This window comes from Macrosteles quadrilineatus, unplaced genomic scaffold, assembly GCF_028750875.1.
Source record: "Macrosteles quadrilineatus isolate MER2022 unplaced genomic scaffold, UCM_ALF_1.0 Scaffold_1__1_contigs__length_201487025, whole genome shotgun sequence".
Classification (NCBI taxonomy): domain Eukaryota; kingdom Metazoa; phylum Arthropoda; class Insecta; order Hemiptera; family Cicadellidae; genus Macrosteles; species Macrosteles quadrilineatus.
Genome location: NW_026542594.1, coordinates 67,393,299 through 67,417,076, shown reverse-complemented (window position 1 = coordinate 67,417,076; position 23,778 = coordinate 67,393,299). Strand labels below are relative to the sequence as shown.

At 35.3% G+C, this 23,778-nt stretch overlaps 1 protein-coding gene across 1 annotated transcript in view; it reads left to right on the top strand.

The window, feature by feature from the left end:
* Positions 1-23,778, top strand: part of LOC128983478 (alcohol dehydrogenase class-3) — a 35,961-nt gene that overhangs the window by 9,626 nt on the left and 2,557 nt on the right. Inside the window, exons 4-9 of the mRNA XM_054402776.1 lie at positions 5,437-5,559; positions 6,506-6,592; positions 16,167-16,296; positions 20,015-20,145; positions 20,660-20,795; positions 22,141-22,279. Coding sequence (XP_054258751.1) covers positions 5,437-5,559; positions 6,506-6,592; positions 16,167-16,296; positions 20,015-20,145; positions 20,660-20,795; positions 22,141-22,279 — 746 coding nt within the window. The remainder of the gene's footprint in view (positions 1-5,436; positions 5,560-6,505; positions 6,593-16,166; positions 16,297-20,014; positions 20,146-20,659; positions 20,796-22,140; positions 22,280-23,778) is intronic.

Here is a 23,778-nt window from a genome sequence, read left to right as displayed (position 1 = left end):
GTTATAGGTTTCCCCTAAGACAGACCGATGGAAAGAAAGTACCGTTACGTTTAATTTTCAAGATGATCTCGTTCGCATCGCTCAATCACGTCCTGGTTGAAGTTCGTTCGCTGCGCTCACTCACCTTTGGGTTGGAGCTCGTTCGCTCCGCTCACTCACCTTTAGGTTGGAGCTCGTTCGCTGCGCTCACTTGCCTTCAGGTTAGCTCATTCGCTACGCTAACTCGCCTCCAGGTTGAAGTTCGTTCGCATCGCTCAATCACGTCCTGGTTGGAGCTCGTTCGCTACGCTCACTCACCTTTAGGTTGGAGCTCGTTCGCTGCGCTCACTTGCCTTCAGGTTAGCTCGTTCGCTACGCTAACTCGCCTCCAGGTTGAAGTTCGTTCGCTACGCTCACTCACCTTTTGGTTGCAAATTAGCTGTTGTCATAAATGTAAAAGAAATAATAGTGCTGCACCCTGTTGGTAATCCTTGTAACTTTAATGCTATTGAACATCATAGAACAGAACCAACTTGTTTAATTGAAACAGCTGTTAAGATTCATTAATTCCATTTCTCATAAGGTTAACATGGGAAACTCCAGAGCCACTGGGGCGGAGCCCTTTTAAGAATTTCGAAACGGGAAATAGTTTACGTCCGATTCGCATACCTACAGAATTTACACACCAAATTTCATAACAATCGGTGAAGTCGTTCCGGAGGAGTTTGCAGACAAACACTGTGACACGAGAATTTTATATATTAGATATAGATAGATAGATAGATGTGTGTAACAAATTAGATTTCTGTTCCACTGTCAGTATCATTCGTTTAAGTTGTCGGTTTTTTTTAGGATAGGTAGCAGACTTACCCGATTGGGAAAGAGTCATAACGGGACCAAGAGACACAACACAAAACTTAAGAATAGTATAAAGTAAATAGTACGTTATCTTACCTTAGTTACTACTATTATAAATGTGAAATTTTGTTTGTTTGTTTATTTGTTTGGTTGTTTAAAGTTGATCGCGCATCAACTACTAGTCAGATTGGGTTGAAATTTGGTATGATGATAGCTCACATTCCCGATGAACATATAGACATATTCTTACCTCAAAAATCCTTTCGGGCTTCGACCCAGATGGCTCCCATGTTAGAGTTTCCTATGTTAACCTTATAAGTATTCATATTTAAAAGGTATTAAACAATTTTGCCAGCTGTTTCAACTACACAAGTTGGTTCTATGATATTCAATAGCATTAAAAAGTTGCACTATTAATTCTTTTTGCATTTACAACAACAGCTAATTTGAACCAAGCAGCAACAAAAAACTGTGAGAACTTAACTTTTATCTATTGTATAGGAGCAGTGGTAGAACATTATGGCTGTGGTAGTATGTGCTATACTATAGTATACCGGTACCATAAATTATAGCAAATCAATTTTTTTTAAACGTGTCCTCTCCCATTGCAAACCCAAAGCACGAGTATAACTGCAATAATCATTTTATACTTATACGTCAACCCCGTACGAAGGACGGGTAATCTGCTAGTAATAGTATAAATCTGAAATGGTACAAATTGGACTAAAGGGCTTTAGTTTGCGTGAAATTTAACATGGGTCTTATGGGTTTATTGGTTACCATGACTTTTCCAAGAAAACAAAAATCATAAACATATGTTAGCAACGAATAATCTAAACTGTGAGATTATAAATACATTACAAAAGGGAATAACAATTGGATTAATATCTTTGAGCATAATTTATTACAAAATGAATAACTAATTATGGTCACCGAAATTAGGCTAATGCACCATTGACTTAAGATACTTCAAATAGCCATGTCCACCTTTGACTCCAGGCAGCGGCCTTTGAAGTGGCAACGTCGCAAGTAGTGTTGTTACAGCTGTTTTGATTGGAGCCAGCTAATGGTAATTGTGTATTTTTTAAGAATACAAAAGCATGTTTTTTTTCAATCTTTAAATAAATTTATTTTCATAAATTTAAATTAATTAATAATACGCAAATTAATGAGCTGGTGTCACCTGTCTGCAATGTTACCTTATGGCACGTCTGGCGCTGAACAACACTACTTGCTACATTGCCAATTCTACCAGGCCGTGGCCTGGAGTTAAAGATGGCCATGCAAATAGCCATTCCATTTTACAGCCTACCATTGAATTTGGATATACTGCAAATAAGCATTTCATGTGAACCACATATACCATTGGCTTAAGACACTGCAAGTAGACATCGCATTGACGTGAACCAGACTTGATTGACATTGAATACAGTACTGCAAATAGGCATTCCATTAATTTATGTAAAACCATTAAACCATTGACTTTGGATACTGCAAGTAGCCATCATGTTGTGCCCTTAAATATATTAAATTAAAACACATTTTGTTAGAGCCACTTCTTTCATTGTATTTAATAACAAAAACCAAAACTTAAAGTAAACATGAAACAATAATATATCAAACCAGATGACAAGCAAATAAACTAACTATTAATGTAGACCTCAGGACATCTCCCTCTTAAAGTTCTTCTATGAACCTCTTAGCAGGTTTAACAATTCTGGTAGGTCTGTGTATGGTTGAAGAATGATTATGTAGGTTGGATCTTGGTGTATGTGTCTGTCTTGGAGGAAGTGTCTGTGTATGGGGGTTTTCTTTATCAGGATTTTCTCTTTCTCCAGAGGAGAACATAGGGAATAAGAATTTTGAATTCCTGATATATCTTCCTCCCCTTTTTGTTTCAACATTATATTTCCTGTTCTCTAACTTCTCCTTGATTACCCCTTCTTCTCTTCGGTCCGATACCCAAACTTTAGCGTTTTCTGGGTAATCCTTGACCTGGGTCACTCTATGTCTTTTATTGAACTGTTGTTCCTGTTTCCTCTTTTCTTCCATTTGTCTAAGTCTATATCTATTGTGATTTGGAGTGGCTGGAAGTAGAGTTGCTTTATTCACTGGTAGATTTGTTCTTAAAATCCGTCCCATTAATAGTTGTGATGGGCTATAACCACATTCCTTTGGCGTCGTATTGTATGCCAATAAGCCCAGATGTCTATCCTTACACTTCTTTAATATGTTTTTGAAGATTTTCACACCACTTTCAGCTTGACCATTGCACTGATGATGGTATGGTGAACTAGTTTCCACTGTGAAGTCGTATTCTGATTTGAATAGTTCCCATTCTTCTGATAGAAATTGCACACCTGAGTCTGATCTAATTGACTCGGGGATGCCATGCTTTTCAAACGATGTCTTCATTGATTTAATCAATATTGCCGTTGAACAGTTAGATACCTTATATACATCGATGTATTTGGAATAATAATCCATGAGAATTATGTATTTATCATTGTTGAATTCACAAAAATCTACTCCGATTTTCTGCCAGGGTCTTTCAGGAACCTCTGTAGGAATCATAGGATGGCGAGGAGGCACTCTGTCAGCAATGCATTGCGGGCAATAGGTTACTTTTTGTTCGATGTGATGATTAATTTTGGGCCACCATACTGACATTTTAGCCCTTTCTTTACATCTTTTAATACCTTGATGACCTTGATGAATATTATCTAACATTTCTTTTCTCAAGGATGGAGGAATCACTATTTGATTATTTCTCATAAGTATATCTTCATTGATCGACAATTCTGCTTGATGATCCCAGTATTCTTTTAATCTTTCATTTAATAGGTTCTTATTTTTAGGCCATCCTTGAATTGTAATATCTAACAATTCCTGTAATTCTTCTCTTTGATTTTTTTATTATTACATCTAATTTATTAGATGATACTGGGATTGATTGAACTACTGTTCTTACACATGCTTCTGCTTCTTCTGCAAGTTTCTCAATATATTCCTCTTCAGTTTTGTTGATTGGCGCTCTTGATAACGTGTCGGCAGTTGTTAATTGTTTTCCTGGTACCCACAATATGTCGTACGAATATCTCATTAATCTCATTTTAAATCTCTGAACTCTTAGCGGCAGTTCATCCAAACCCTTACTACTTAAAAGAGGAATCAGAGGTCTATGATCAGTTTGAATTTGAAACTTCAATCCTGTTATAAAATTTTTGAAACGTTCACATGCCCATACTATTGCATAAGCCTCCTTTTCAATTTGTGCATATTTCTGTTGAGTCGGTGTTAAGCTCTTTGATGCGTAGGCCACAGGTTTTAAATGTCCTTGATGTTCTTGCAAAAGTGTTGCACCCAAACCATAAGCTGATGAATCGGCCGAAATTATAGTTCTCCTTTTCAAATTGAATGGTATTAAGGCAGGAGTTGTTTGTAAACTCTTTAAGGCTGTTTTAAATGATTGTTCTTGACTAGGACCCCAAACAAAAGCCCTATCTTTATTTAGTAGTTCCCTCAGTGGTTGAACGATATCAGCAAGGTTTTCTATGAATTTTCCGACATGATTCAACATCCCTAGAAATCTCCTAACACTTCCCACATCACTGGGTGTGGGGAAATCGATTATTGCTTGTAAGTGTTTGGGATCTGCTTGAATCATACCAGAAGAAATAATGTGACCTAAGAATGAAATCTTTGTTTTTCCTATTTCACACTTGTCATTTAAGGTAACTCCTTCTTTTTCCAATTCTTGTAACACTTGGTCTAGTCTGCTGTCATGCTCGGGTTTACTTTCTCCGGTAATTAAAATATCATCCATATAACACAAAATTCCTGGGATGTCTCCAATAATACTTTTCATCCTGTTACAAAATATTTCCGGGGCTGTTGAAATTCCGAAGGGAAGTCTTTTAAAACAAAATCTACCAAATGGTGTTATAAATGTTGTCAATTTTGAGGAACCCTCATCTAGCGGTATTTGCCAAAACCCCGAATTAGCATCTAATTTTGAATACCATTTGGAATTCCCTAGACATCCAAGTAAGTCCTCAACAGTATTAAAAACGTTATTTTCTCTCTGTAAATGGTTGTTTAAAGCTGAAGGATCAATGCATATTCTTACACTGCCATTAGGTTTAGGTCTTACCGCATTGACGTGAACCAGACGTGATTGACATTGAATACAGTACTGCAAATAGGCATTCCATTAATTTATGTAAAACCATTAAACCATTGACTTTGGATACTGCAAGTAGCCATCACATGGATGTGAACCTAATGTACCATTGACTTTGCATTCTGTATAAGTAAAACAGAGTTACCATTGACTTTGGATACTGCAAATAGGCATTTCATTAATGTAAAACCATTACACACTTGACTTTGGATACTGCAAATAGACAATAAATTTATAAGAACCAAATTAACCATTGACTTTAGATATTGCAAGTAGACATCCCATTTATGTGAAGCAAATGTAGCATTGATTTTGGTAAAGTATGGATTAATATGGTAGCTCTGCTCAATATTGCAAGCAGACAACTGCATTGTTCACCTAGTATTATTTATGTTCTTTTGTGTTATCCTTAACAGGGACAAGGTGTGATGCCTGATGGGACATCAAGATTTACCTGTAAGGGCAAACCACTATTCCACTTCATGGGCTGTTCCACCTTTAGTGAATTCACTGTGGTGGCAGAAATATCTTTGTGCAAGGTAAGAGCAAAGTCCTTTCAATTGTTTCAATCATTGTGTCATTTCATGTTATTGTTAGCAATTTTTGACCAGCCCTAAAATTTAAGAGATTTGAAATTTTAATGTGAGGTGCTTCTCTTGGTCAGAATAAACTTCTTGATTCAAATTATGTTTTGCTGTAAGGTTTTATTATTTTTACTAATTATTTGAACATATTCATTCAAAAAGCATTAAGCTTAAAGATTGTTTTAACAATTCTTTGCATGGGAAGTAGCTATTAGTATTATCTCATGGGCGCCCGCAGGATTTAGAACAGGAGGGTGCAATATATAGATCCAACAAACGTCTGGGGGGACCGGGGCCTTCCCCAGGAAAATCTCTGAAAATTTAATGTTTTAAAACATATTTCTACGCTATTTGGTAACACATAGAACCAACCAAAACAAAATAGTATATTGTGCATCAAGGAGGGTAAAAGTCATAGTTTTTATGCCAACATTAAAGATTAAAAAGCTATTCGAAGTTATTATGTATAATTTATATGGTTAAATCCACAAGCCAAATTATAAGTAAAAATAAATTTACAGCTGAATAAAGCCTAGATAACAGCCAAAAAGTTGATATTTTGTTTTCTGAATAGTTTTGTTAAAGAATAAAGAATGGTAAATCTGTGAATCAACTACTTATTTGAGTTAAACAAAAATTTAAAACATCAATTTAAAACATTTTGTAGAAATAGAAATGACCATTAAACATACATAAAATTTTTAAAACCCAAGTGATTAAAGAACATTATGGGTATTAAATTGATTTCTTTTTTTTGCCAGGGGGGTGCAATTGCACCGTATTGGTGTATATATTTGTAGGCACTATAACTCCCATAATAATGCTCATACTCATAACATGAGAAAGGGGTTTTTTGTGTCAGTGTTTTGCTGCTAAAATCTGTTGTTTTGTGTTGTATCAGATATCAGATGCAGCTCCTCTAGAGAAGGCTTGTCTGCTGGGTTGTGGTGTTCCTACTGGCTACGGTGCTGCTCTCAACACTGCCAAGGTAACCAACAAACTTCCTCTAGTATTGTGAGTTTTCCTTATAAGCTTTCAACACTATCACGTGCTTACCTACATCTTTCTAAACTAACTACAGTCTAACCTTGATATAATGAACCTCAATATAACGAATTCCTTGATATAACGAATTTTTTTGAATCCCCTAGAACTCTCCTTAAGAGACTATGTATATTTTACCTCTACATAACGAACAAACCATAACAACTACCTTGATTTAACAAATTTTTCGTGATTTCGGCTAAAATAAGACACCTCAATATAACGAATTTATCATTGTCAAAACCTCTACATTGCGAATTTAACCTCTGCATAACGAATTGTCTACGTCTTTCCCTTGATATAACAAATCCCCCACCCCAGTATTGTTTTTGGAAAATCTGTTTCTTTATCAAATTAAATGGAAAGGTGACGTCATCGCTTGCGCTAACATTCGTCTGCTCCGTTTTAAACACATATCTCTGTCTGCTGTCGCTGCGCACGCAATGTTGGAACTGAGAACTGATTTCATTCACTGGAGGACTGATGACGACGTAATGGTTAGTAAGCTGTGATTGGGTGATAAGTAAATATGGTGAATTGTACAATTTTTGGATAAAGAGAAATCTAAGAAAGAATATAAAAACAAAAGCAAAGAGAAAGAATAGCAACATCGTTATTTTAACATTCCTTAATTTACGAGTGTTTTTACTATCTTTAAGTTGGCTATGAATATGCACTTTTATAATGACTTATCTAATAATTTATTGTTTTCAATACGATTTGTTTCAACTAGCAACACCAATGCTATAGTTAATGATTATTATTGACATTCCTCTGTTGTGATAAATCAGTACTGTACTGTAAGTAGCCTACCAGCCTATCACGGAGCAGTCAGTAGCTTACAAAACTTTCTACTGTTTTGTTTTATTTTTTACATGGTTTATGACTACGCAATGTAGTGTTTGGCTAGGTTTTAGGAGGGTTAGAACAAGCTGTGATTTTAAACTTACAGTTTTTAACCTGTACCAAGGTCAATGCCCATTGTCATGATTGCGCAATAGGCCTATTCAAGATCCCTCACCTTTATTATGCCGGATAATTTAGGTTCTACCATTTACTATTGGATACATAAGGTTCTACTGTACAATGAACACTGTACTGTAAAGTATTGTAGCCTATGCAAATTTAATTGTGTTTTAATGAGGTGAAATCCCGGCCTATATTGACCGACGCTGGTTCTGAACCTCGACTTAGCGAAATGCCTGCAAACCTAACCTCTATATAACGAACCTCATTTTTTTAACGAAATCCTTGATATAACGAATATTCAGTTCGGTCCCTTCAGATTCGTTATACTGAGGTTGGACTGTATAATTTTAGGCTTACCAGGTGATATTCCTACATAATTTTGTTGTATTTTATAACAATGATTGAAAGAGATGGAGGGTTGGAACAACTTTTAAAAAGTACAGGGGGAACCGATTAAGTTAGTTAAAAGATTTACATATTTAGCCACAGTGTTATCAATTGATGGGAGAATGACAGAAGGGGTAACGGTCTAGACTGGGGAAAGGTGTGGGATTATATCAAAGTGTTAGAGGTACATACATTTAAGCAACAAGTAGGTACATTATGAACAAACAAAAAATTTTTGGAAATTGCAGGATTTAACAATTTAAAAATAAAAATTGAGCAACATAAAAAGATTGGTATAGGTACTTACTTACTTCCAGGGCCATTTATATCAGCTGGGTGATATTTAGCAGCACCAACAAAAAATAATCCATGGTAAAAATATGATATTAAATAAAAATAACCCTACCACATAGTTGTGTAATAATATATTTCATAACAAGAGTAGAAAGTGAGTCATTACATATTTGAGACATGTTTGAGACTTATAGAGCACTTTAAATGGTCGAGAATATGTATAGATAGACCCACTTTCACTCGTGTTTTGTACGTTACTTTATGCTACACTACAAACAAAGACTAATTATTTTTTTAATCAAAACAGGCATCGGATATTTCTTTATTACGGTTAGGAACATTACAAAAATTATAGAATTTTTTAGGTTATGCCTTCAATTAAAGTTAGTTAATATTTACTTTGGTTGTACAGTTTTGGTTGTTGAAAGTTGAAACAGTTGACAAAACAATAACATCTTGTTTACGTCGGCTAAATCCAAAATACCCCCGCCGCAGCAAACCTGCAGACTAAGCGAATTTCAACTTGTCTGATTACATTTTTACTAAAAATTTTCCATGTATAAGACATATTTATTCTCAATTTAAATAACATTAGATTTAACGAGTGCTTAGGTTTGCTGCTACAGGGAAGGTAAAAAGTGTTTTTCGACCATAAGTCCAGCCAATTACAATTACCAAATTATATATATAATTTGTATACATGGACTACTATCGCTACAACTACAACTATCGCTCGGCTGCTCTGGGTTTTGACCATGAGTCACCCACTAAGCTTAATGCATAGTATGGAAGAATTTTTGTATATCACCATAAAGTGTATTAAATAACGCCAGTTTAGTTACCTGAGCGGAAATAGTTGTCGGTTCGGTGTGACTTGGCCTCAAGGCTTTCTGTACTAGGAGTTGAGCCACCTTGTTGTGTGATTTCATAGTATAGGATGAAATAAATAAATTTGCCAAATTTTATCAATATAAACAAGTAAACCACAACAGTTTTCATTTTTTCCATATGAATAACATGGGAATTTTAAATTTGCACTTTTTTGAATTTTCTCCGTAACCATTAGGCATACAACAATGCTTCAATATACTAAATTATTTACTTTTTTAAGCTCTACAAAACGGTTGGGAAAAAATTCCAAAATTTTATGTTTTTAGGGTCAAAAATGGGAAATTCCCATTTTTACCCCATGAAACCCCCCATAAGCCCCTGTTCCCATGGTCCGATCATGCTGGTTCGCGAACTCGTTCATATAAATGTAGGTTTACATGTTTATACCAAATTTCATCAAAATCGGATAATTTTTGTTCGAGTTATCGTGCTGACGGACACACACACACACACATATATATATATATATATATACATATATATATATGAATTTGAACGGATGGTGTTTTTGGCCTCTGGGGACATCAAAATGAAAAAGTAAATCGGCCCCGAGTCCAGGTCTTACCATGAGACCTACGGGTAATAGCTTATTCCCTATGGGAAATTCGCTAAAAGATAGTAAACACTACTTTCGTATAGTTTAAACATGCTTTTTCCGTAGTACACAATGTAATGATGAATTTTCACAGGTGATGAACATATAACAAAAACAGGTCATTTCACAGCAGTGTAGTGAAATAGTATATTACGTTACTAGCCCAATAAGGGGTGTTTTACCGTACGAGCAAGGCGGGATTTTCGTGCGAGTACTGTAAAGCTTACCAGACGAGTAAGGTACGATACTTTACATCATATTATATAGAAAAATTAGTACATTTTAAACTCATAACACATTTTATTTAGGACATACATAAATTATAATATTTTGTATATTTCAGAAAATACAATAGGCTGTTGCAATCAGCTGTTTATTTCATCAGCTGACTAAGTGGACGGTATAAAGCTTTTTTATCACCGTGTATTCGAAAATAGCCCATTTGCATACAGCTGAGATCTTAGAAAATCGTCAATTTCCATACACCAAAAACAAATAGTGATCAGCTGACTTTTCCTGACATAAACATTACTTTTGCTACACAAACAATACTTTGCTTGACATCAACAAAGTTAGGCTACAACTGAAGCTGCCATGGTTTTTATAAGTTTGATGAAGTTTTTTTTATCATGATAAAAAGTATCGTTCAATACTCGTCATGAAAGTCCCATTTCGACTCGCATGTAAAACACTATCTCACCCCGAAATGGGTCACTTTCGTGACTAGTATTGAAATGTACTATAAGAGTAGGGGGTTACTTTTCCGTGTGTAGGCATGGCAAAGGGCAACTTTCCAGCCTATCAATACGGATGGAAAAGTACCTGTTTCTGTTTAGTATGACGTAAAATATATTAAATTATTTACTTACTCTTACTCCCATGGCCATTTCTACACCAAGTGGTACTTGGGGTCACCAACACACTGCCTCCACGTCGTCCTGTCTCTTGCGGTATCTTCATTGACTTCCATCCTGGTCATATCCTTCTTTACTTCATCCATCCAGCGTTTCCTCGGTCTCCCTCATGGTCTTCTCCTCAGTGGATCACTTTTCCATATTATATACAATGTGCTTGTTTCCTCTCTTCTAATGATGCGGCCAGGCCAGCGAAGCTGCTTTTAGCCTCTGCGATTAAGGCTCCTTGAACATATCTCTTAGTTCCTGATTATGTTTAATTCTCCATACGTCTCCTTCTTTAGTAGGGCCATAGATTTTGCGCCAGACTTTCTTTTCAAAGGTAATTAGTTTTTTCTCTGTGTTTTAGCGAATTTCCCTATAGGGAAGTAGCTATTACCGTAGGTCTCATGGTAAGACCTAGGCCCGGGACCGATTTACTTTTTCATTTTGATGTCCCCAGAGGCCAAAAACACCATTCTTTCAAATTTTTATATATGTATATATATATCTATATATATATATATGTGACCATCCGCACGATAACTTGAGTAATTTTTGTCCGATTTTGATAAAATTTGGTTTGAAGGTGTAAGGCGGGATAAACTTGAATGAGTTCGCGAACCAGCATGATCGGACCATGGGAACGGGGTTTTACGGGGTTTTATGGGGTAAAAATGGGTTTTTCTCATTTTTTACCCTTAAAACACAAAATTTATCCATTTTTCTCCAGACCTTTTTAAAGAGCTTAAAAAAACAAATAATTTAGTATATCAAAGTGTTTTTGTACGGTGATTGGTTACGTTGAAAATTCCAAAAATTTTTAATTTAAAATTCCCATGTTATTCTTATGGAGAATATTATAATATGTTGTAGTTGGCTTGTTTATGGATATATTTTGATCAAACTTGGCAGATTTATTTATTTCATACTAAGCTATCGATATTTTAATAAAAAACAAACTTTATTAGTTTCCCTGTAGCAGCTAACCTAGGTACTCGTTAAACATAAATGTTAATTTAATAGATTAATTGAAAATCGATCCAGGCAAATGGAAATTCGCTAAGTCGGCAGGTTTGCTGCAGCGGGGGTATTTATTCATAAACCAGGTTTCAGCTCCAGAAAGAAAGACAGATCTTACGATAGTGTGATAATATCCTTGATATTATACTTTGATCAGATGTCCTGGTTATTAGTGATGTGTCAAAACCGAATCTCAAATCTCAAAACCATCAAAACTTAGGAAGAGTTTCGGTTTCGAGATTCGATCACCAAGTTTCGAGATTCAAAAGTTTTGAAATTGAAGATTTTGGCAGTTTTATTTTTTAAACTGCTGACATTTTTTGTGCCATTGTTATTGTTTTCAATGCTGTTTCCAAACAATCTGGTAGAAACAGAGCAAACATCACCATTAACAGTAATGAAACAAGTAAAGTTTATTCTGAACTTCAAAAGGTATCTTAAATACTATTACTGGTACAATTCAGTTTCACATCAATATTTACTAAACACAAAGATATATTGACCACTAAATGTTCTAATTAATCTAATACCTATTCATGTTGGTATTTATGTTGGTGTTAGAAGTTTAATTTTTTTTGTTGGTTGTTTTTGTTTATGAAAAATTATGTTGTATTGGGTTTTAAGATTATCAGTCACATTCACATATTTATGTTCTGTCACGGTCAGGAGTCGATCTCTTTCAGTTTTGATTGCATACTTAACATTTTATGATTATGTGTATTTTTTTGTAACCTTGACCTTTGTAGCCAGCTAAAAAAGTTTCGGTTTCGGTTTTGAGATTCAAAATTTCTGGTTTTGACCATCACTACTGGTTATTATGCAAATTTAACTTGTTTATTTGTGTTATTCTGTAATATTGGTTTTTACTCAAATAAAGCCTTGGAATTTGTAAAAGGTTTCTTTATTATTTCAAAAATTAATTTTAGTAAAATAAATGAAATGGAGAAAAATTTAAAACCACAACTTCCAAACATCAATCTGGATTCTCCAACAGTAAAAAAAGAATTTTCTCACTGGATTAAAACTTTCCATAGGTAACTATGTTGACATTGCTAAAGTTTCAAATGAAGATGTTTTGAAAGTACTAATCAATAAGACATTTTATTATTATTGAAGAATATTCAACATTCAAAGAAGCTATCAAAACATTAAAAGAGATATAGGCCTATTGCAAATCTCCTAACATAATTTTTGCAAGACACAAACTAGCTATGAGAAAACAGAATTCAAATGAAAACATTCAACAATAATCAATCAAATCAATTTTCTTTATTGAGATTTCTTTAAGAAATACAATAGTGCCATATACATAGATTGCAATTTGAATTTTCATCTTGCTTAACAGTTTTGATCAAAGAATTCATTTGAAATTAATTTAACCAGCTTGATTAGAATATGTCCAAGCTTTGAAATCATTAAGTAAAGACGGTGGAATCAAACCTGTAACTTCAGAACAAAACCGATGTGACTATATACGAACGAGATGCATTCATAATTTTTTTTTTAATAAAGAGGTTGGCGGTCTCTTTTAACCTTGCATTTGCCCATCCACATAGACTAAGCGCCCGTGCGTGGATCGTTTACAGCAAAGCAAGGAGTGAGCCGGTACAGTACAAAGGTGAACTGTACTGATAAATTTTAGTGGCAGTGACCAGGATCCGAACCCACGACATCGCTGCCTTGGGCCCGAAGTCCGCGACGCTACCGACTGAGCCACCGACTCACTAACGGTAAATGGTTTACTATATGCTGACATTCGACAACAGCTCATGGAAAACAAAAAATTAGAACTTAGATGCTATGAATCAATCTCTAGCTCTAGAAATGGCTCAGAATCCAGAAATTCATGACAAATACAGAAATCATACTTCTAGTGAAGTACTAAATGCAATTCCTAAGGCTAGTCAAATTATCAAGTAGGAAGAAAATAATTCAGTCAGAAAATTCAAAAATAGCTGCTGCACAGTCTAGGTGCTGCTTTGTGACCATCAGCGTCATCCCCGTTCCGTATGTCCATCAAACATATTTCACTTTTTAAAGTAATAAAAGTGATTCTTTAAAATGTTAGAACAAATCTGAATTTAATAATCATAGAAAAAATACAAAATGTAAACATAGACATAAAAATTTTAAAGGTGATTGAGATAATTGTTTAAAAGAGCCAGGTAATCTATACTTATAAAAGGCAAAGCCCTCACTGACTCACTCACTCACTCATCACTAATTCTCCCACTTCCCATTTACCTAGGAGGCTGAAATTCGGTACACCGATTCTTTGGGCATTAAATAGGAAAACTAAGTAGTTTTTATTCTGATCGGACTCTTGAGCTCTGCCCCAGTGGATCTGGAGTTTCCCATGTTAACCTTATGAGTACTTATATTTAAATGGAATTAAAGAATCTTAACAGCTGGTTCAACTAAACAAGTTGATTCTGTGATGTTCAATAGCATTAAAGAGTTAATAGGTTTACCACAGGGTGCAGCACTATTATTTTTTTACATTTATGACAACAGCTTGCAACCAAAAGGTGAGTGAGCGTAGCTAGCGAACGAGCTCCAACCTAAAGGTGAGTAAGCGTAGCAAACAAACTTCAATCAGGACTTGATTGAGCTATGCGAACGAGCTCATCTTGAAAATTAAGAAGTTAAACAGGGCAAAGCTAGTGTGAATATATTACAGTCTTCCCCTCTAAAAATAGGAAAAAAATTATTCGGTCGATATAACGTGGTGTTTATAACACAAATTGTAATAATAAAACGGTTATAATGCTTGGTAACAACCAAAGCCTCGTGTAAGACAGAATCTACACTTACTCTTGTGCTTAGAATCCTTCCTTGAACATGTGAAATAGACGCATACGAAATATAACTTCAAATAATTATATTAAACGTTACTGGTAAATAAATAGAGCATTATCACGTGGCTCTACTCTTACCAGTGTTCGTATCGTCTCGTGATTTTAATATCGGCTATCGCCAGATATTGGTACGTAGGGAGTCGTGTAGCGAACGTTTCGTGGTTGATGGACGACTGACTGTCTCAGGGCGCTTCTCTTGCGGTTCTCTCCTACCGCCCCTGGCTTTGGGGTTGAGAATTACGGTCATCCCCTCCATATGACGTCACTAGGTCCAGCGTTCGTCGCGGCCTTTTTGTGAAACAAATCAACGTATTTGGGATGATCGTGAAATATTACCCCATGGTAATTTTTGACCCATTACAGTTTCCTGTACTTCTTCCACAGTCGGTGCTTCAATGTTTAGTTGAACATGCATATATGTTGGAGCATCCATTCCTTGAGTATCCCCTTTATTGATTAATTATATATTTAATTAAATATATTTAATCAGCTGTCTGAAATTGTGAAATACACACATTTTGCAGTTATTCTTGTTTACATTGAAATGTCAAAGCAAAGATAAACATAATGAGTTTTCTCATCATGCCATGGTGACCAATCAATATTTACTTTTAAAAACTCCACCTCAAAAATATGGATATCCATGGGGTGAAGCCCGAAGGAAACACAAGGAAGTGAATAGGCCTATGACGTTCCTAGATATATAGAACATTTTTGTGGTTAATTTTGGCTATATTGGATTAGTATTTTTGTCATGACAACCGGCCAGTCAGACAGACACCACCTCAATTTATTAATAGTACAGTTTGCTGGCAGGTCGAGGCTTGGTCCAACTGTGCTATCTGGGGTCACGGCGCTGTGGGTCAGGCTGTGGCTCTGGGTTGTCAAGCTGCTGGTGCCAAATGCATCATTATGTTATGTCTTGTATTTAATACAGTTTGTTGGCAGGTAGAGGCTGGGCCCAACTGTGCTATCTGGGGTCACGGCGCTGTGGGTCAGGCTGTGGCTCTGGGTTGTCAAGCTGCTGGTGCCAAATGCATCATTATGTTATGTCTTGTATTTAATACAGTTTGTTGGTAGGTAGAGGCTTGGTCCAACTGTGCTATCTGGGGTCACGGTGCTGTGGGTCTAGCTGTGGCTCTGGGTTGTCAAGCTGCTGGTGCCAAATGCATCATTATGTTATGTCTTGTATTTAATACAGTTTGTTGGCAGGTAGAGGCTGGGCCCAACTGTGCTATCTGGGGTCACGGCGCTGTGGGTCTAGCTGTGGCTCTGGGTTGTCAAGCTGCTGGTGCCAAATGCATCATTATGTTATGTCTTGTATTTAATACAGTTTGTTGGCAGGTAGAGGCTTGGTCCAACTGTGCTATCTGGGGTCACGGCGCTGTGGGTCTGGCTGTGGCTCTGGGTTGTCAAGCTGCTGGTGCCAAATGCATCATTATGTTATGTCTTGTATTTAATACAGTTTGTTGGTAGGTAGAGGCTGGGTCCAACTGTGCTATCTGGGGTCACGGCGCTGTGGGTCTGGCTGTGGCTCTGGGTTGTCAAGCTGCTGGTGCCAAATGCATCATTATGTTATGTCTTGTATTTAATACAGTTTGTTGGTAGGTAGAGGCTGGGTCCAACTGTGCTATCTGGGGTCTCGGTGCCGTGGGTCTGGCTGTGGCTCTGGGTTGTCAGGCTGCTGGCGCCAAACGCATCATTGGAGTGGACATCAACCCAGACAAGTTTGAAACTGGTATAAGTCAACTATATTATGTTATTTGTCACTCAATACCATATCCTATTAAAAAACTTAAACAAAATCAAACATTATGATTTATCTGCAAGGTTTTGTGAGTCATAGTTTACTATCAACTATTAATGTGATAAGTATTTTTTTGTGAGAATAGTGAATGAAAAAAATCGAATCTGGCACAAGAAACACAAAGCTTTTAAAACTCACTCCATAAAAAAAATTATTAGAATATTTCAATATTTATTTCAGGAACAGTGAAATATTATAATGTTTTGTGTATAGTGATAGTGTAAAGTTCTGTGTTTTTTGAGGCGGATCAGACTCTTTCCAATCCAGGTAAGCTGAGTACCCTCACAACAAAAAATCCTGAAAAGTAATGCCCTTGAGCTCAATGCTACATCTTTAGGCCTATCCTAAAATAGTAACATGACAAGTAACTCATTCATCAAACACACTTTTGTGGATAATTTATTTCAGCATGAATAAACAGTTATAGTCAGGGTGTCTAGTAGTCGGGAAAAACGGAAATTTCGGGAATTAGTATTGAATTTCAAAATGGTCTTGAAAAATTGGGATTTAGTCTTTATTTTGTTGTCACAGTCAGGTATTTTATGGACCATGTAAAATCGAATAAAATATTAATTTTTTTTCAGGATCACACAATACGATGATCTAGTTTCCAAAACCGTGAGAGATGTTCATGATTTTGCTGCGATTGCGCAGAATGTTGTCGCGATCGCAGAAGACGATGATAATGTGTACATGACAGGGAGAGATGGCAAAGATTTTTCCGCTATCGTGCAAGTCAACGATGGCGCTTTTGTGACCGCGGGAGTCGATGACAATGTCTACACGGCTGCAAGAGATATAATTAGAATTTTTTTCACAATTGCGGAAGACAGAAATCAGAATTTTGCTGCGATTGTGGGAAATAATCATAATGTTCACATGATCGTGGGAGATATTAGTTTTTATTGCTTGAAAAACGCCCCATTATCCTTAAAATACCCATAAAATACTTTATGGTATAAAGACCTAGTTGGAATAGTAACATGGAAAATTTGGTATAATAAAGCTAATGAAAATGTTAGGGGTATCAAGAATTGAGAATCGATTGTTCAGGTATCGATGTCGAGAATCAAAAATGTTGGTATTGACAAATCACTAATTGTTTAAAAGTCTTGAAAAGTTTGGAATTAGTCTTGAATTTTAAAATGGAGATTAACTAAACACCAATATTGGAATTAGGGTGTTTATATTCTGTCTGCATTTTGTCATCATCACTATTTAGATGTCTCCTCTCTATTCTTTTAGTATTTTCCTTTTCAAAACTATATTATAATCTTATCTTTGATTGTTTTTTTTTTGTTGCATGTACCTATTTTACTCTTGCAACCCTATCTAACTAACAACAAAATAATTTATTAATTAATTTTATCAATTTGTTCCTTATCAATTTATTTAAATATCTTAGTTGATCCTCCATATCTGCTAGTTTGTGTCTTCATGCTGAAACTGTAAAACATCTGATTGCTGTTAATTTCTCCGAGTCCAAACATTGCCACATCTAAACAAGGATAGCTGTTAACTACAGTTCCTATTTTCTTTTGTTATCTATGACAGTCTTCATATTTGAAATCTTATTTTACCAGTAGCCGAAAATATCATGTCTATCACCCTTGTGATGATGATAGTCTCTGTACATAAATTAACAAGCCACCAATATTAGTTAAAAGAAGTTTCCCATTTTGCCTCATAAAAATAGTTGTTGTGGTGTATAATGGAGCCATGGAGGTTATACACACCGTGTCAACGAGGATAAATATTTGTTAATCCCTTGTTAAATTTTACATATATATCTATTTTTTATACTATTCAATACGCAAGCAGGTTTTTTGTGACAATTACTCCTCCGAAACTACTGGACCGATTGACATATTTTTGGTGTCATTGGAAAGAGTGTAACGTGAAGTTTTGCAGGAAACTTTCTTTTTAGGGAAATAATGAGAGAGTGAGGCCCTGGGGCCCTTTTAAGTTTCGTATTTCTCCATAAGATTAACATGGGAAACAAACATTGTTATGAAACTCCAGCTGTTGTCAGAAATTAAAAGTGAGAAGAAGAGCATATGTTAATTTAAAATTGTGACAGAGAGATTATGCAGAAAATCAGGTAGTTAATGGTTATTTGGTGCTACAGTAGAACCTCTTTAATCCGAAACCCCGTTATCCGAATGTCCACTAATCCGAACTCCTCATGGAACTGTTCTCTATACACAGTACAGTAGTTATTTATTGTATACGTACGCACCGTAATTGTTTCTATTGTAATTTACAGTACTGTTTATGTACTATGTTTACTACTGTATTAAATAAACACTGTATTATACTTTATAAAGCATTTTTTCACTCTTCCTGTAACAATTAAGAGCCATTTTAGCCACATTTTAGCTATTCTTAAGTAAAAACAACATCATGTTCTGTAATCCGAACTATTCAATAATCTGAACTACCCCCAGTCCCAATTAGTTTAGATTAAAGAGGTTCTACTGTATTAAAATAAATACTGAAATTTGTAAACGTACTGGCGACAATGGGTGATACCATGCAGACTACATTATCATTGACAAAGACCACCATGGATAACCTATTGCGGCTATAAGTGGGAAACATTTGTACAATACACTAAAAGCCAGATCAGCTTTTGAAAAATGATAAAATATTTACAAGAAATGTTGATTATATTGAACTGTTAAGTACATTGTGATTACGGGGAACTCCTTCTTTGTGATTGCTCGATTTCGAGCAACATGTACACTAGTACTTATTTAATACTCAAGCAGGTTTTTTGTGACAATTACTCCTCCAAAACTACTGAACCGATTGACATGTTTTTGGTGTCATTGGAAAGAGCATGACGTGAAGTTGTGCAGGAACCTTTCTTTTTAGGGAAATAATTAGAGAGTGAGGCCCTGGAGCCCTTTAAATTTTCGTATTTCTCCATAAGATTAACATTGGAAACAAACATTGTTATTAAACTCCAGCTGTTGTCAGAAATTAAAAGTGAGAAGAACGACATATGTTAATTGTAATCAACAGTTTGCTACAAACATTTACTGACTTGGTTGAAATGAAATATTTACTATTTGAATTTGGGCTGGCGTAAATATTATAATGGAAAAAAGCGAGAGAGCCTGGATAATTTGATATACTAAAAAGAAAACGAAAACTGAATTAACACTGTGCTGCATTTCTCATTGAAAGAGCCGATTTGCAGACTATGGAAACATAGGAAAGTCATAGAACACCACAAAGGAAAGAAATAGAAATAACTTCTTTTTTTTATATTTATAATCGTTATTATGGACAACCTAATGCGACTATGAGTAAGGCTGTTTGTAGAAAACACTAAAAAACAAGATCAGCGTTTGAAAAATAATAAGATATTTACAAGCAATGTTGATCGATCTGTTGTGTACATCTTGAGTATTTCCATCTTTGAGTCGAATCTTTTAAAGTCATCAGAAATTATGACTGTCATTTGTTTTAAAATAACGCAGCTGTAATACTTAGAAATTGCTCGAATTCGAGCAACGGGTACACATATTTCTAGAAAACACTTACATAAAAATGTCTTACTTACCAATGTACTGCTGTGTGCCTAGTGTGATACAATAGATTTACTGGTTGTCATCAAACCCATATCACTTGCATGTTTCAGCCAAACAGTTTGGTGTGACAGAATTTGTCAACCCTCTGGACCATGAGAGACCAACTCAAGAAGTCCTTGTTGAAATGACAGATGGAGGGCTGGACTACACTTTTGAGTGTGTCGGAAATGTCAAAACAATGGTAAATTTCAATTTTATATATTATAGAATATGTGCTAAATTTTCATAACTTGATGTGTTCAAAAACCATTTAAAATTTTGAGATTAAAAACATAAGCTTTCATCCCGAAAATGTTGTTGAACTGGGAAAAATAAGGTAGACACAACTTGTAATTAAGTTGGAAATACATTATGACACCATTTGTGCAAGTTTGTTACTGAGTATTTGAATTGTCACAACAGTTGTCAAGACTCATACCAACACACCAACTTTAGATTAGGACTAAAAATGTTGTTGAAACCCTAAAAACAATTAACATTTGTAACATTGGTATAAATAAATTGCAAAGTAATCTTCTGCATTGCAAATGTAAAAATTTTAACTGTTGAATTGTTAGCCATAAATAGTATAAATTAGATACTATTTTGTAACATACAGGCAGATTTAGTCCAAACGTAGTCTACAAGACCGGGAAGTAGATGTTGTACAATGGTTCTGTAACTTGTAAACTATCATTGTTGCTGTGATGTTACAGAGAGCAGCTTTGGAGGCTTGTCACAAGGGGTGGGGTGTATCAGTCATTGTAGGGGTAGCAGGAGCAGGTCAGGAAATCGCTACTCGCCCCTTCCAGCTGGTCACCGGCAGAACCTGGAAAGGAACTGCTTTTGGAGGTTAGTACAAATCAAGTGTCATTTGTCATTCAATTGTCAAAAAGTTCTGATTGTGTATTCTCCTTCAAGAGTAATCTAGATCCATAACTTCCCCAAACCTTCATTATGACACCTTTCAAAATCAGTATCCATTCTGAATTTCAGGATCTCTTCTTTGCCCTGCAATTGCATCGTCAAGATTTAGTTTTTAGCGAATTTCCCATATAGGGAATAATCTATTACCGTAGTACTCATGGTAAGACCTGGACCCGGGACCGATTTACTTTTTCGTTTTGAGGTCCCTAGAGGCCAAATACACCATCCGTTCAAATTCATATATATATATATATATATATATTTATATATGTGTCCGTTAGCGCGATAACTCAAGCAAAACTCATCCGATTTTGATGAAATTTGGTACAAACATGTAAACCCACGTTTATTCAAACGAGTTCGCGAACCAGCATGATCGGACTATGGGAACAGGTGTTTATGGGGGGTTTTATGGGGTAAAAATTGGTTTTTCCCATTTTTAACCCTTAAAACTTAAAATTTAACATTTTCTTTCCAAACCATTTTGTAGAGCTTAAAAAAACAAATAATTTAGTATATTGAAGCGTTATTATGCGCCTAATGGTTACGGAGAAAATTCCAAAAAACTGTAAATTTAAAATTCCCATGTTATTCTTATGGAGAATAAGTAAACTGTTGTAGTTTGCTTGTTTATGAACATATTTTGATCAAATTTGGAAAATGCATTCATTTCATTCTAAACTATTAACATTTTACAAAAAAAAAACACATTTTACCCTCCCTGTTGCAGCAAACCTAAGTAGGTACTCGTTAAATTAATGTTATTTAAATAGGGAATAAATGTGATATTTTTAAGGAGACATTTTTGTGTAAATACAATCAAGCAAATGGAAATTCGCTTAGTCTGCAGGTTTGCAGCGGCGGGGGTATTTAAATCATATTATAGATTACCAATGAAAGTTATGTGTAAGTGCCAGATATATCCATGCACAACTTTTTGTGATATTTAAAATTACTTTGAACACATATTTTTGGGCATAAGAAAACGATGTGGACTTACAATTACACTACCTGCCTTGGTGTTGTTCATAGGGACTTGTCAGTTAATCACAAGCATAGTTAAAGTCCTTTGGTAACACAAGCGAAAACTCATAAACATTTTGTATGAAACCATCCTCAAAGATCTACGTCACTTAAGATGATCACAAAAGGTGACAACCACTTAATGAAGGAAAATATAAATATGCCATTCGAGATCAACTAGAATAATTTGAAGTACTTGTTTAACACACTAATTTATAAATTACCTGGTCAAAAATGCTGCTTGTAGGCTGGAAGAGTAAAGACAGCGTGCCAAAGCTGGTGGACCAATATTTGGCTGGCAAGCTGAAACTGGATGAGTTTGTCACAAATGTCCTCCCGTTTGAAAAAATCAATGATGCATTTGAAATGTTACATGCTGGAAAATGGTAAGCTGAATTTTAACTAATCTATTAAATATTATATATATAGATTTTAATTTCTATATACATGTGAGTAAGCTACCTATCCGGTACCCTTCCCATAGTTTGGAAATTTCTTTGGAATAAAACCTGACTTTTAAGGTGTGTAATTAAAGTAAAACCCCAGATTAATTACAAACAGAATAAAGGGAACAGAATTCATCTTAAAACTTAACTATGAACAAGGAATTGCATTATAATGGAATATAATAAACAAAGCTGAGTATTTACAAATAACATATGACAATAAACATATTAAACAATTAAATCATGTGAGGTAAGTTTAGTTGTATTTTATTCACTACATTCTCCCCTCCTAAATAGAGAATAGTCTTTCAGGTATTATGGAGGATATCTGATTCTTGATGTTCGCCTCAGTGTTGCTTGACCATCACTTCAAACATGAAGGACACAGAGTTTTGGTCCGTAATGAGTTTGAAGTGTTGACCAATAAGGAAATGTCGCCACATTTTCAGAGCTTCGACAATAGCATAAGCTTCTTTGTCAACAGCAAAGTGTCTTTGTTCACTTGATGATAAGGTTCTTGAGAAAAATGCAACAGGTCGACCGTTCTGGGAAAGGCTTGCTGCAATTGAATGCTCGGATGCATCAGTTTCAACATCAAAGGGGATATCCTCATCAATAGCAGAAATAGCTGATTTGATTATTTCTTGCTTCAGATTTTCAAAGCTTGCGGCAGCCTGAGATGAAACTGGAAACGTTTTAGTTTGTATTAAACAATGTACTTTTTCTGAGTAATGTGGGACCCACTTTGAGTAGTGAGACAGCATACCTATAGTTCTTCTCAGTGAAGCAGTGTCTGTAGGCAGCGGTAGATTCTGTAATGGTTTCAGTCTATCTTGATCGGGCCGGATGGTTTTATTACTTATCTCATATCCCAAGAGGTTTATTGACTTTATCGAATACCTGCTTTTGTTCTCATTAATAGTAAGGCCATATTTCTTGACAGCTTCAAGAAATTTGTCTAAGTTTGCATCATGGTCACGTTGATCATTTCCACATACCGTGATGTCATCGAGATATGCAAAAGTTCCATTTAGATTTTCAGCTTGAATTATATCATCAAAACAAACCTGAGCATTTACTAATAACATATGACAATAAACATATTAAAAAATTAAATCATGTGAGGTAAGTTTAGTTGTATTTTATTCACTACAAGGTGCATACAATAATGCATACGAAAATCTGCTGTAGAATCCCTTCCATAATGAGGTACAGAGAAAAATTGAACATATACTAGAAATAAAATCATGAATACAATCATAACTCATGACATTCCCATGTCACTAGCTGAAGCAGACCGCGAAAGTCAGAAATATACACAATATTATTATCCCAAGATCAGACATAGGCAGTGGTGTAGTGGGGTGGATTTTCTGTGATCTTGGTGAGCGTTCCCACACGTAACAATATACTATTTAACTATAGTTATGGTATCTATT